At 32.7% G+C, this 15,138-nt stretch overlaps 1 protein-coding gene and 1 long non-coding RNA gene across 2 annotated transcripts in view; one reads left to right on the top strand and one right to left on the bottom strand.

Moving 5' to 3' along the window:
- Window positions 1-3,971, bottom strand: part of sxc (O-linked N-acetylglucosamine (GlcNAc) transferase sxc) — a 52,765-nt gene extending 48,794 nt beyond the window's left edge. Inside the window, exons 1-2 of the mRNA XM_088267083.1 lie at window positions 3,661-3,971; window positions 3,371-3,581 (exon numbers count right to left, since the gene is read on the bottom strand). Of these exons, the coding sequence (XP_088123209.1) occupies window positions 3,371-3,581; window positions 3,661-3,691 (242 nt within the window). The 5' untranslated portion in view covers window positions 3,692-3,971. The remainder of the gene's footprint in view (window positions 1-3,370; window positions 3,582-3,660) is intronic.
- Window positions 3,972-11,049: 7,078 nt separating this feature from the next.
- Window positions 11,050-15,138, top strand: part of LOC148313124 (uncharacterized) — a 4,426-nt gene continuing 337 nt past the window's right edge. The window contains exons 1-3 of the long non-coding RNA XR_015838231.1: window positions 11,050-12,920; window positions 13,650-14,035; window positions 14,110-15,138. The exon at window positions 14,110-15,138 is cut by the window's right edge and continues 337 nt beyond it. This is a non-coding gene — a long non-coding RNA (uncharacterized LOC148313124). The remainder of the gene's footprint in view (window positions 12,921-13,649; window positions 14,036-14,109) is intronic.

Below are 15,138 nucleotides of genomic sequence, written 5' to 3'. Positions count from 1 at the left end.
GCGTAACCAGTGGAGTTTGTGAAGTAGTGGGGTGATGTGACTGAATTTAGAAATTCCAAAAATTAGTCTCGCTGCTGCGTTTAACACTGATTGCAGTCGAGTCATTTTATTGTTTGGTAGACCCGTGTATAAAGCATCCTGTTAATATTTTTTATGTTCAAATTCAAGCGTGGCCGCATGTAAACGATTTCGAGCAGCCATGATAATCATGTCACTTTGAATTTGAGACATAATGCCGCCACATAGTGCTCGTACACTGCACCTAGTATGAGCAACAACACTATGAAAAATCAAGTTATCACCGGTAAGGACATTTATTGATTATTCACAGATAATGAAGTTCAATTATACTAGGGAGTTGATTATAAAATAAAAAACAGCTAACATCAATAGAACAAACAAAAATGAACTCCTTTTTTAAAGCTGGATTATTGAAAGCAAGCGCGTCAATATCAAACAGCAATGTCTTTTCACGATGAGTGTCCGAAGACAATAAATAAAATAATGTTTATTTATATCTAAATACAGTGTTCATATTATCAAAAAAAAAGTATTTTGATTTATTTTAAACTTGTTTTTATATAACGGACTTTCAGCTTTAATAGACCCCCCTCCCCCAAATTAGTCCGTTATATCGAGGTTTTACTGTATTTACTTAGTATCAATCATCAGATGCAATATACCATATACCAATGTGTGCAACTGTATGATAGTACCCTGTACACCATTGTGTGCAAATAGGGGACAAAAAGGTTACTTTAGTCAAATGATTTTTAAAAATATGTAACTTTGTATGTGTTAATAAGCGATATTACTTCAGTAATAATTATATACATATTATCATGTGTATTTTTTAATTGGTTCGTGTGTTTTTTTAATTCATAAAAATGAACACTTTTGTAAAACTTTATGAATCCTCAATTGAGTTTCCATTTATAGGATTATATTCTATTTTTTTATATTCGAATTGAATCACCTTTTGATATGCTAACATCCAATTTGAGAAGTACCATTTCACCAGATGCCAAACTGTTATTATATATTATTATATATTTATATATATACACAATAAAATAGCCTGACTCCTATCAGTATTAAAACGAGACTGGTTTTTCTAAATTCAGTCACATCGCTCCACTACTTCACCATCTGCGCTGGTTACGTTTTCCCCAAAGGGTAGAGTATAAACTCTGTCTGCTTATGTATAAATCAATGCATGATATGTAATAGACTATCTAAAGCAGCTGTGCATTTCAGGTGAGAGATGTCTCCCGCTTCCAAGAGCTAGAACAACTGTCACGGGTAAAGTGACCTTTCCGGCTCGCAACCAACATACTTAATTTGGCGAGTGTACTTTTGTGGGACCGATGGTGTAGAATGCTCTTCCACCATCAGTTAGAAACAGTGAGAGTGATATGATCTTTAGAAAAAAACTAAACCAGCATTTCTTTATGAAATACTGTTTTAGTTTTATTGTTTATATTTTAGTATTATTAGAAATCATTCTAATAATATTCTTTACCCTATAATTAGGTAATATTTTACGAATATGGCAGTTAGTACCGTAATATAAGCTGTCCAAAATTATTATTATGAATATTGATAATGCTGATGATCTAAATTTCTATAAAAAATATTTTCTGTCAAAATACTGTGTGCAGATTGCATATACGTATTTATATATATTTTTTAATTTCGATTAACTTTATTTAAAAAAATCAGCTACGTTAAAAAAAAAATATCGCTATAAATTCTATTAAATGATAGCAATATCTATCTGGTATGTTAATACTTGTATTTTTAAAAGGGAGAAATTTCTTGAAATACCATAATACTTCCTCAGAAGTGAGATCAAAGCAAGAAAAAACAACAACAAAGGGTGAATTTTTATTTGAGTATTTAAAAAGTTTCACTGTGTGTGATTCCTTTTCTATATTCACGGTGGAAAATTAAACCATAAAAAACACGTACAACAAAAGACTGATTCTTTGATCCCACAAAAATTACATCAGTGGTTTAAAACCTTTCAGAAATATTTCTTAGATAAATATAAATTATTTTAATGAAACATTGCGTTTATTTATACAATAAGTACTAAACAAGCGTTTTGATATGGTTGTGTCAAAAGTCTAATGTAGATGTATTGGACGTAGATGAAGCTTGGATGAGTGTGGCGTTCCATCCTCTCGGCCTACCCCTGCAGGTAGCGACGTCATGGTGGTGGTAGTAGTAGAAGCAATGTTGTAAAAACTTGAATGTTTTTATGTAATTTGTAAAAAAAATATAAATATCGAATTACATCACAATCAACACTAGTTTTGACATATTCAACAATCCCTTATCAAGGCGAAATATATGTCGCAAAAATAAGATAGATGGTATTTAAAAATTATATATTTTTTACAAATAATTGACAAATACAAACAAAAGCATCGGGTAGTACTTAATGCTTCTAACATTTCCGATATTTAGCTGCGAAGAAATTCTTTTCGTTAATATAATTTACGGTGTTTTTACGATGTTTTGCATGAACAAGAAATATGATGCATTGTTTGGGTAAGTATTAAGTTACGACCTCGCGCCGCTGAGCGCCGCCATACGCATTTCCGAGGCGCATGCACTTACTGAAGTAGCAAGCTGTTATATAAGGTCAGGGTGAAGGACATTACCGATATTCTGGAAGAGAAATGGACGAGGAATGTAGGAAGGCGGGATAAAAAAATAGCAATGGGTAGGGCGCTTGGGGTTGCATACCCGTATTCGTATTATTATTGTTATTACATTGATTAAAGCTTTTAACAGTCTCACAACCCAAATAAGCACATGTGACTAGTAGAAACATTATAAAACCCCCCTCTTACGGCACTCGCGTTGAAATGCATCGCAAAAAGCGTGATACCACACCAAGGTCAGTGTCACGATATACTATAACAATTCCAAATCATTATTGCTCGTTAACGTTAAATTGTTTTAGATTGATAATGGCTGGGGAAAATGCATGTAACACTGTCACGTGTCCCTGTTATGATTGTCTCTAGGAATTTCACAAAGTGCTTACGGCGAACGAATTACGAACGCATCGACCTTATTGTTTATATTATTCATGAATTAAAGTAGGAAGCGTTTGCTGATTAGACAATGTGATGTCATTGAATGCATCAGAGTGCATTCAACCTATAAATTTGGCAAACCAGCACTCGGAGAAGATAATCGTAGTTCGTGTTTATATAATATACGGACGTGCTAGCAATTAACCTATAAAAGTACGACAAGACGGGAGATAGTGGCAGGGCGACCGGTCGGCGTAGGTTGCGAGGTCCTCGCGTCCAAGGTCGGGGGGCGACGCCATCTTACACGCTAGTGACAGTACCTGTAGGCCTCCGCCAGCAGCGGGTTCTGCTTGATGGCCAGCGTGGAGAAGTGCGCCGACCGGTCCAGGCGGCGGCACTGGAAGTGGATGGACGACAGCAGCAGCAGCACGCCCGTGTTGGTGGCGTCCTGCCGCCACAGCTGCATGCAGTGGATCTCCGCGTTCTCGTACTCGCCGTTCTGGTACTCATGGTGAGCTAGCTCCAGAAGGGCTGCAACAACAAGCGGTGGTAGTCACTCAAAATCGATAAACTATAAACGCAACTAGATGTTTATATTTATAGTTCTCACTTATAGAAGGAAGGGAAGCCGATTCCGCCATCGCCGCGATCTTATTGCGAACTCAGATCAAACATAAGCTTCTGTACACATTATATAAACCTAACACGATCCGCGGGTTTAGATCCATTCAAGCTAGAGCCATGTCGGTTCCGCGCTTCGCGCAATGCCGGCCCGAGTTAGGACGCGAGAACACGAATTCGCACGAACTTCGAACGTCTAGGGCAGCCTCACTGCTCACTTATTTACTAGTTACTCATTACTGCTTGCAGTGGTGTGGTTGTCCGCAGTTACCCGCTCGACTGCTGATAGGGTCGGTCTATGGCCGACGCTAACCAAAGACAATCTGACTGCGCAGATGGCACTTCCTAGAATCGAATTTCATTTATTTGGGAACCGAAGGTTGACGAACTATGTATTTACAGTTTTGCATTTTTAAAAAAATACTCATTTTAACATCAAATGTAAATGTGTATAACAGAACATTTTTTATCTTTTATTTTTCGTATTTTATTGACACATTCAAACCTGCATGTAAATAGTGAGTTATTTGTAACATGTTAAATATTGTGCCATTTATTTTGTAAAATATACAATTTGATGACGAAAAGCTGTATTTAATATAACCTACCCAAAAACTGCTGCACATGTAATAAAGATTCATACAAAAATACATACACACACACACACACACATATATATATTTTTATAAATATTTTTATATGTATTTATATATATATATATATATATATATATATATATATATATATATATATATATATATATATATATATATATATATATATATATATATATATATATATATATATATATATATATATATATATATATATATATATATATATATATATATATATATATATATATATATATATATATATATATATATATATATATATATATATATATATATATATGTGTATATATGTATGTTTATACATGTGTGATTTTGTGGACCAAAGTTATTCAAATTAGGGGAAGGAATAAATCGTATCGGATATAGAATACCGAAATGCGAGGTCGACGCACATAGTGGTATTTCCAATGATTAGCTGGTCATAAATAGAATCCGTAGAATTTGTCCCCGATAAGGATAAATTAGTTTTAGATCCAATACAGGGGTGGGCTAGTGTGTGTCAGTTTTAATATGAATGTTGTGTTCGCATCATTGTAAGGCGTTCTTGAAAAGTTAGTGAATTAAAAAGTGAATATTTTTATTTTTTAATAATAAGAATGTTTACTACGTGCTGCTCAAACATCGCTTCAAAGTTCTGTAGAAAGGATGGCGTCGATATCTTCAAAGACATTTCCAATTTTTCGGAGACAGCTCAAAAAAAGCATATGAAAATTCGAAACATTTTGAAAAATAATCACAATTAGATCCAACAGCTGCTCTTTTAGTGTTTATGGACGACGACTTTTCAAGGTGACAGCTTGAAATATTAGGAAAAAGCAACAAAATGTTTTATCCGAGCTATATCGTACTGCCGGAAGCAAAAAAATGATATCCACCGGAAAAAAAAACCTACCAAATATTGGAAACATGTGATAAAATTAACCCGCAACTTTCATTGGACTAAACAATAAAAAGATTAGTTACATATTTAGAAGATGTTCTAATAGCATTTAGTCCAGAAGAGCAACAATCATTGACTCTCATTTCAAAATAGGTACGGGAATGATCGCAAAAAAAAGATGCAGAACGAAGATGCGAATGACAGCAACATGTTTCAAAGTTGTTTTGTTCGGCTATATTTAGTTTGTGGATGTAACAAAAAAGTTATTTGGCAAATCCTACTTCATCCTCTTCACGATCCTGTCAACCAATAAGGATTAGATTTACAAAAGAAACGGTGAAAAAGTTGCTATAAACGCTTTGCAACAGAGTGAATTCGTACAAAGAGAGATGTCTATATCTACAAAGCACGTAATAACGAAAAGTATGTAACGCTACAACTTCGACGACTTAACCATGAAATGCTAGATTTGTGGTGCTACTATTATTTTAAATTAAAATACGAAAATCCATTTCTTTTATGAAATTATATAAAATCCGTAACTTATATGTTATTATTATTATAATACACTAATTAAATCATTCAATGTAAATTAATTTTGCAAGAAAAAATATACAAAACAAGATTTTCAACCCCTGCCACGATGATATCGGTAAAGACGAAACCCAGTCACCGGCCAAATAAAATTAAAGTGGAAAAACTACAATACATACATAGTTGTTGTTTTATTGAAGAATATAATTTTAGCCGCCTAATTTTCAGAAACACCCCTATGTGCGACGGGTCAAATAAGGAATACGCAAATGAGTGGAACTCGGAGACCACTGTTAAATGCCTAAACCCTTTTCTTAAATGTTGCATGTTAGCCGTGAGTGGCCGTTGCCTATTTCGAAAAATGTCTATGAACAATGTATTGAATAGATATTGGTAATGAAATCCTACTTTGTAACATATATGTATGTATATTATAATAATGTAGTCTAATAAATCAACGAATTTTTTTATTTAAATGACATCTGACAAAAAAATTAAATAATCATATCGGCAGCTGATTTTGATATTTTGCTGCTGAATTGCTACTTTCAATCGCAAGTCGCATAAAACCGCGGGTTTTCGGAGTCAGCGATCTTTGTATATATTATGTAAATCAGTATGCTGTGGTGGTGTGTACGTGATTGTGTGTGTGTGTGTGTTGTAGCATCGGCGTTCGGCGCGTCAATTGTGGAGGCGCTACTGTCAGGGATCCCGGGTTCGAATCTAAGAGTAGATATTAATATTGCGGTAACAATATGTAGTTTTCCCTATTAATACTGTATTGGATGCGGAATTTATTAGTTTTAGTCTTGTAAAAAATATGTAAAAATTGCATTTACAAAAATTTAATCATATTTTATAGCTAAATTAATTCTAGATTTTAAAATATAAATTTACATACCCCAAGATGAAGCAAATCGAGTCGAGCGACTACCGAACTGCGCCACGGCCATGCTCTCCGTCGTACTCGTAATATCGAATGCCTTATCGAACGAATAATCAAATGAATTGAGCGCGCATCAATTATTCTGACGCGTGAAGATCCTCATACGGCGATGGGGCCGTTCCGGACGGAAATATTCATCCAACTTATCGAGAGCTCCATGCAGTTCTGAAATGAATGAAGACACAGGACTCTCTTTTTATATGGTTTCGTAAAAACACAGCATAACGTCCCTTGCATGTACTTTCTTACCAGATAAAAATACTGACAAGAGTAACAATAATGGCATATTCAAATTATAGAAGGCCGCCTATCTCAATTTCAAATATTAATTATTCATAATTTTATCGCTTGCATAGCTCGTTTTACCGAGTCATATGATGAACTTGCAGATATATATTTTTTTAAGTGAAACTTTAATCATCGATAATTGGACGACAATTTAGAATGGACGCGTCACGTTTTAAGGTACATTTTGTAACATGAGAGAGAAAAAAGATGTAACAAGAAAGAAGGAGAAAAAAGTTATACATAACGACTCCACGGGAGTGGAGCAAAAGAGAACGTCGTATACACAAAGCTACAAAGCGATAGAATAAGATAGGTTATAAATGTACACGTCATACGTTATTTATGGTACCACGCTTTGTGTAAGTAATATTTATCAGTGTGTTTCGTAATTATTTTTATGCTAATTATGTTTTTTGTATTTATTTTGAGATGTTTCGGGTTGTGGTCCCGTAGTTAGTGTCGCGGACTCTTAAGTCAGAGTTTCTCGGTTCAAACCCACTCTACCACAATTTGATACCTATTCCTAATAATGAGCCGCTTAGCCTCACAGAAATAGTATGAAATTGAAATATTTGTGGAAATAATAAAACACAAATATTTCTCTTTATTTAAAAAAAATGTGCTCTCTCTCTTTGTCCTCACATGCCTCTTGTTATTCACATTAAACATGTTTCACTTCTATCATGTGTATGGTGCTTTACGCGTATTTTTTTTAAAGCAGTCACATTGATTGAAAATAAAATTTTGCTTTAAATCCTGTACGCTGTATTACAAACACTGGCTTTGGAGTTGAATACCTTCTCTAATGATGAATTCAAGTTGCACCAAATGCTCGTAAACGGGTTACTTTATTGTCGACAGTAAAAAATTAATTTTCTAAAAATACAAGTGAAAATGTTATTAAAAAAATATTTTCATAGTATAAATCTTATCAAACAGTAATTATGATGATAAAAATATTTAATTATATTTACGTTTCGGACAGTATTTCATGGAACGTTCCACAGTATAAAAAATGAGTCCTGTGTATAAATAAAATATGTATTTTCAACGTGTGTTTTATGTTTAACTTGACAGGAATTGTCGAATGTAATATCCAGTAGTCTGTTGTGTTTGTATTTTAATTTTAATTCACCGCATAAAACGCACAATCAACTACTTTTTCCCATAGTGACATTTTATGCAATGGTAACATTATTTTCGACAAAGATTTGAGATTTCATTAGTCTATGGTCCGTGCTGTGGAGCCCTTCCGTTTAGGCGGAGTCTTCGTTGTCTATGATCCGAAATAATCTATGCCAGTGATAGCGAATCTTTTTCGCAAATATGTAAAATTTGCTGTTTGTTTTTTTTAAATCCATGTCGCGGGTCACGTAGGTTGAGGAATTAAAACAATTATACACAAATGGTATGTTGCATTATATCTGTTAAGTTGGTTAAACATTTTATTTCGTTTTACAAACGCTGTCACAAGAACAGCACTAAGTGAAAAGGCATATTTATCGCCGGGCAATATTTTTTTCGTTTTTTACTTCGTAACTATTATTTATCAGTTTTTTTTGCTGGTTTTGAGGCGAGATTTTCAAGATGGCGTTTTAATTTTTTTATTAAATAAAATCTTGTACGAAGAGAGCTCTGCATTCATTAGGGTAAATCGTTATTTTCTTGGTTTAGCATTTCTAAAGGTATTAAACAGTACGTGTAATGTCATCGTGTCGGTTTATACTTGGATAATTGCTTGAAAGAATTGAAAGGTTTAAATATTGTAGTTGAAATGATCGATTGACTGTCTGTTGGCTTTTGTATGCTGACGATGCTGTTCTTCTTGCCGATAGGAGAGAAGATCTGCAGGAGTTTCTAAGGTTGAATAATTTCTCACGCGGGTCACTGGGTGACCCGCGGGTCTCTTGTTCGGCATACCTGATCTAGGCAGTAGTGTGTTGGAGGATATAACTTGATACTAGGTGTCACTAATACTGCTCCTCAAATGGAACAGTAAAACGAAGTCGTTATAAAATAACTCTTTGAGGAGGCAACGTAAAGCTTTTAGATGAAGCCCACTACACTATTTTTTTTACCTATTTACAATATACGCTAAATCAAAATGTTTGCGTCCAATTAGTAGCTACTATTATAATAAGAGATACGTCGGAAAAACACTCTGAAGGGAAATAAATTTTTCATTCGGGAATATACAATATACAATGTAGAGTTGACAGCTGTTTTACTAGAAAAGGTTTTGACTAGAAAGCCATAGATTACTAAATTATATATTTTCATGAAATTAATGCACGAAATCTCACATCGGACACATTCATAAATATTATAGAATTATAATAAATTTAATCGTTCGTGGCGTGGTGTATGTCGTTTTTCGTATTTCTAAGTCTAGTATAATTTTATCAGCTGTCTCAACTACTTTTCTCTCGATACTTAACGCGGAGCTCATTTGTTAGCTACAAACATTTTGTGACCAAATAAAATCGCCACCATTCGCTTAATCGTAAAAAAAATTCATTCATAAAATTAAAAGGGAATCTTTAAAATCCTTTTAAATGTAGAGTTTGTCGAATCTAATATTTATAGACCATTTTATTCGTTAATTTTTTAGCATACTCATTTCTAGCAAAGTACGTGCACACATGCTATTAAATAGCACTTGCTCAAATATAGCATGTTCATTGGTTCAAATATAGCATGTGTGTCTTGACCTGAGAATATAGCCCAAATAACGACGGAACTGGATCAGTGTTATTTAAATCGTTAAGTTTGATATAAAACCTTCCCCAAATCTAGGCGTTAGGTTCTAGGGTGGTTTAGGTCAGGGGGGGTCGACTCGTAAACGTCAGATTGTTTAAAAAACGACCAGAAATGACGAGACACACTAATACACTAACAAAAACACCAAAACGGGAACGAAAAATACGAGATACCAATAAGTTGTTCAAATATTTCAAATAAATATAGACAACCTATGGTTATAGACAATTATCGATAGAAAAATAGTAATCCGTATATGAAGAACATGATAATATTGAGTATTATGCTAAAGTTAAAGTTAAATTTTGCGTATGAAAGTGTAGTTTTTCTTACTTGACACAACGCTCCCTTGAACTTCTGCAGCACCCCCCAAATGCAAAAAATTTAAAAACGCCTAGCCAGACTTCCAAAACGTCCACAAAGGGGCGCTGGCACCCCCGTTAAGAAACATAACTTCAGAAAGTGGTGGGCACTCCTTCCGCCCTTTTGAAATATTGTATTTTCTAGAATTTTAAATATAATATAGTAATTTGAAAATTCTATCGTTTTTGTTTTTGTTGAAAAGCCTTATATTTATACATAGTTTGAGATAATAATTTTAAAAAAGTTACCATTACCATTTACCATTGTAAGGCTGAGTTGAGTAACCATTATTAATCGCCTGAACTCTTTTTATAAATGTCGCGTTTTAGCCGTGACCTTTCCATTTTTGTTTACACTGAAATAAATAAATTTAGATAGTGAAATATCTTCTTTGTAATATTAATATTATAATTTTGAAAATATGTAATACAACGAATTTCAATATAAATACCATTTAACCTGAAAAATGAATGATAAATATTTCGGCGGGTGGATTTGACATTCAGCGGCGAAGTCACGCCCAGCCGGGAGCTTAGTACTTCTAGCCGTTTACGTCACTTCCGGCCGCTGGCGAATATCACTTCCAGCCATAAAAAATCGAGGTAGTTGGCGGTCTTTATATAAATTAGTTAGTCTGTGGTTTAGGTCAGGGGGGGTCGACTCGTAAACGTCAGATTGTTCAAAAAACGACCAGAAATGACGAGACACGCTAATACACTAACAAAAACACCAAAACGGGAACGAAAAATACGAGATACCAACAAGTTGTTCAAACGAAAAATACGAGATACCAACAAGTTGTTCAAATATTTGAAATAAATATGGACTAACTATGGCTATAGACAATTATGGATAGAAAAATAGAAATCCGTAGGTGCCTACCTATTGCAGCATCGATTATATTGATATTTTTGTTTTATTATGTTGCTGGTAATTATTCTTTTATCTTCTTATTGTTGGTTGCAGTTTTATTGCGGGCAATTAAAATTAGAACCGATTTCGATTCGAGATTTGCTCTACTTCCTTACATACATCTGCTTTTATTAATCTTTATTTTCAATTTTTATACGTATCATAATTTTTATTTTCAGTGCCTTCAAACAACTTGGATTATCCATTTTGACCTGCCGGAATTGAATCTGCATTTGCTTTTTTATAATTTTTTAATAGTGCATTATTATTTTCAGTGCCTTCAAACATATATAATGGGTTATAAATGTATTGTTCCTGGCTGCCCTTCAAGGAGAAATTATTCAATAAAATTTTTTAGTGTTCCTAAAGGTAAGGGTGAGTTATGGTATAGGATAATGTTCCCATATTTGACGGATATTAATAACTTTTTGAATATAAAAGATCCTCGAATTTGCTCTAATCACTTCAATGTCAGTGACGTTGCACGTAATCGTTTAAAAAAAGGGGCTCTTCCTAATCATAATCTGCCTTTGCCTTTAAGTTTTTTCAGCAATATTATTGATATCCCTTGTTCAAGTGAGTCAATTTCACCCATTTATTCCTTGGATGTGTGCAGCAATTCTAAATTTATAAATAATCAATTAGATAATGTTAATAATCATACTTTCTCCACAGGTGATAAAGAAAACAGGGTTCCTACAGTGGGCTCTCTTAAAAAGAATGTTCTTCCTACTCCGTCAGGTTCTGTTCTTCCTACTCCGTCAGGTTCTGTTCTTCCTACTCCGTCAGGTTCTGTTCTTCCTACTCCGTCAGGTTCTGTTCTTCCTACTCCGTCAAGTTCTGTTCTTCCTACTCCGTCAGGTTCTGTTCTTCTACCAAATACATCCACTGATACTGATCACGAAAGAATAAAAATATTAGAGTCAATTATTCAAAATCTAAGTAAAGATTTTAAAAAAATTCTAAAAGAAAATAAATCCTTAAAAAAAAAAGTTGACACTAGAAGTACTCCCACTCTTTATTTTAAAAAAGTTTTGTCAAAAATGCGTCAATTTCCCAAAACATTTATCGCTGCACAATTAAGACTAATCAATTCACATCCTAAAGGTAGAAGATACACATTTAAAGAAAAGATAATGGCACTTTCTATAGCTAAGCTCAGTAACAAAACATATAAATTTTTGAGAACAGAGTTTAACCTACCTTGCAAATCCACTCTACAACCCATTTTATCAAATATTGATTTATCTTCCGGTATCAATCCCATAATTATAGATCATTTAAAAAAGACTTCGAGGAAACTGGATGAACATTCTAGACAATGTGTTTTATTATTTGATGAGATGGCTATTCAGACACATGTGAGTTATAACCCTTCAAATGATGTCATTGATGGATTCGAGAACAGTGGGATGGGGAGGCGCACAGATAATGTAGCTGATCATGTTCTGGTATTTATGCTAAGGGTTATAAAGCACAATTGGAAAATACCTGTTGCTTTTTACTTTGTGAAAAATTCTACTCAACATATTTTACTAAAAACTATTATAAAAGAAATAATTAATGAAATAAATAAAACTGGTTTCATCATAAGAGCCACTGTAAGTGATCAGGGATCTTCCAATGTGTCTGCAATTAATTCTTTAATTTCAGATACGCGAGCAGATATACTTCGAGTTTCTCCAGGAGCGCATCCAGAAAATTATAAATATTGTGTAAGTGGTATAAATATTTATCATATTTTTGATCCACCCCACTTGTTGAAATGTTTCAGGAATAATTTTTTGGCCAAAAATATCCTATGCGATGGAAAGAGAGCTGAATGGAAGCATATTGATGCACTATATAAGATTGACGGAGCCGGGGGAACTGTGAGACACACCAAACTGACAGAACGCCATATAAACCCAAAGGGGAAAGAAAAAATGAAGGTAAAGTAAATAATAAATAGTATTATTATTTTTATTCAACCCTTATGGATAAAACTTAAAAACAGACCTAAAAATTCAAATATTTCCTGCTGCAATAATGAGAATGGTAATAAAGGAGATCACCGCAGACAGTTTCCTTTATGAATTTTGCAAAATACAGTTTTATATGTCCCAATGTGTTTATTACTGCCTCTGGTCTAAAATTTGTCTATTTATATAAATGTCGGTATTTTCCCTCTTCAGCTATTTCCAGCCTCTTTCAATAATGAGATATGAGTGCTAACATGGTGGCCTTCAATATCCATAATATTGTGTTAAGAGTTCAATATGAAAAACTCAATATAATATAATTGATCTTAGTTGTGAATGAAATTACTATAGATTATGTATGTAAATTGAACAATTCATAAATAAAATAGTGCCCATTCACATGTATTTTTAAAATATATTTTTTAGCATCTATTGACATCTATGATTTTTTTCCAACATTAATTGCTATTGTTTATTATATTCTCATGTCTGATTGTAATTATCTTTTTATTGTTTAGTTTTTCTTAAAGAGTATGTTATAATGAAAGAAATTTTTTATTCAAATACCGCAGTCAACTTTATAAAAATTATATCTACTTTTTTAATGATGCGTATTTATGATAGTGAGTTTTATTTATGATGTATGTAGTAGTGATTTCAGGTAATGTTTACGTTAATGAATAACATTTAAAATTTCAGGTGAAATATGCTGCACAAGTATTCAGCCGTTCTGTAGGATCTACATTGCAGCTTTTATTAAATGCTAGAAGATTAGAACAAAACTCTTCGCATAATAATTTTCCTCTACCCGACACTGCACAATTTTCTATGGAAATAATTTTTTTCATGAATTCCTTATTTGATAGTTTGAATTCTTTTGGATATAAACATAAAGGATTAAAAAATGCTATATCTCGTAACTCTGAACATCTCACCTTCTGGACAGAAGCTGTAAAAATATTACAATCATGGGAATTTGATGGCAATACTGTAAAAGAGCGCAGACCGATAACAATGCATAATTTTCAAGTGACCATCAATTCAATGAGAGCAATTTGGGAAGATCTGCATAAAATGGGATTTAAGTAAGTGAACCATATTGACTTACTTTTATAAAAAAGTTAAAATTATTTTTGGTACTGAATTTTTTTTTCTTCAGATTTATAAATTTAAGGAGGCTAAATCAAGACCCCTTAGAAAATTTCTTCGGCCAAATTCGAGCACATGGAGGACAGAATTTGCGGCCATCGTGTTACCAGTTTATAAGTGCGTTTAAGACTCTATTATTAAATAGCATGACAACAGGTAAATCAATAGGGAATTGTGAAAGTGATAGTGACAATATGATGAACATGTATAGTTTTTTAAAAAGTATGTATAAAAAATCACAGGATTTGTCTACTATGGAGCCTTCTATGGATCTGTCTCTAGAATTAAATAATGAAATTGCAAGCGCAGAGCATTTACAAAATATTACTATTAATAGTGTTGATTTTTTTGAAAAAAATACAGGTTCTTATTTTGCAGGCTTTATATGTAGACAAATCTTGACAAAATTAAATGTATGTAATTTATGTAAGGAAAATTTACTAAGCGAAAATATTAATTTAGATGAGCACAGTTTAATAAAAAGTCTACAATATTCAGAAACAGGGGGATTGTTATATCCAAGTAGTGATTTTTTAAATAGTTTTCTTATTACACATAAATTAGTTTACCAAGCTATTGTTGACCTATGTTATAGTGATAAAATTAGTAAAAAAATAATTAGACAGATAAAATTATGTATCGATTTTAATTGGTTTTCATGTGCCACTCATAAGGAAACATTTATTAGTTTATTTTGTCATCATATTACAAAAATATTATTAAATGAGTGGTGTAGGATATTTAATAATAAATTGAAAAATATTGATAAAAGGGTAAATACAGCGGAAATGGAAACACTTTTGAAAAAAAATATTAGTAGTAAAAATTAGACATTTATAATACTTATATATGTTATAATATACTTGTTTGAAAATTATTACATAATTTTTTATAATATTATTTTTTATAAATTGTTACATGTTATTTATAATTCATTTGTTTTTTTTAGAATTGTATCCCTAATGTAGTTGTTTATAAATTGTTGCATATTATTTATAATTCATATTGTGTTTTCTAGAATTGTATCCCTAATATACTT

The sequence above is a fragment of the Brachycentrus maculatus genome, unplaced genomic scaffold (genome assembly GCF_059751285.1).
Source record: "Brachycentrus maculatus isolate JH-2025_06_01 unplaced genomic scaffold, ASM5975128v1 h1tg000018l, whole genome shotgun sequence".
Lineage (NCBI taxonomy): Eukaryota > Metazoa > Arthropoda > Insecta > Trichoptera > Brachycentridae > Brachycentrus > Brachycentrus maculatus.
This window is presented reverse-complemented; position numbering and strand designations above follow the sequence as displayed.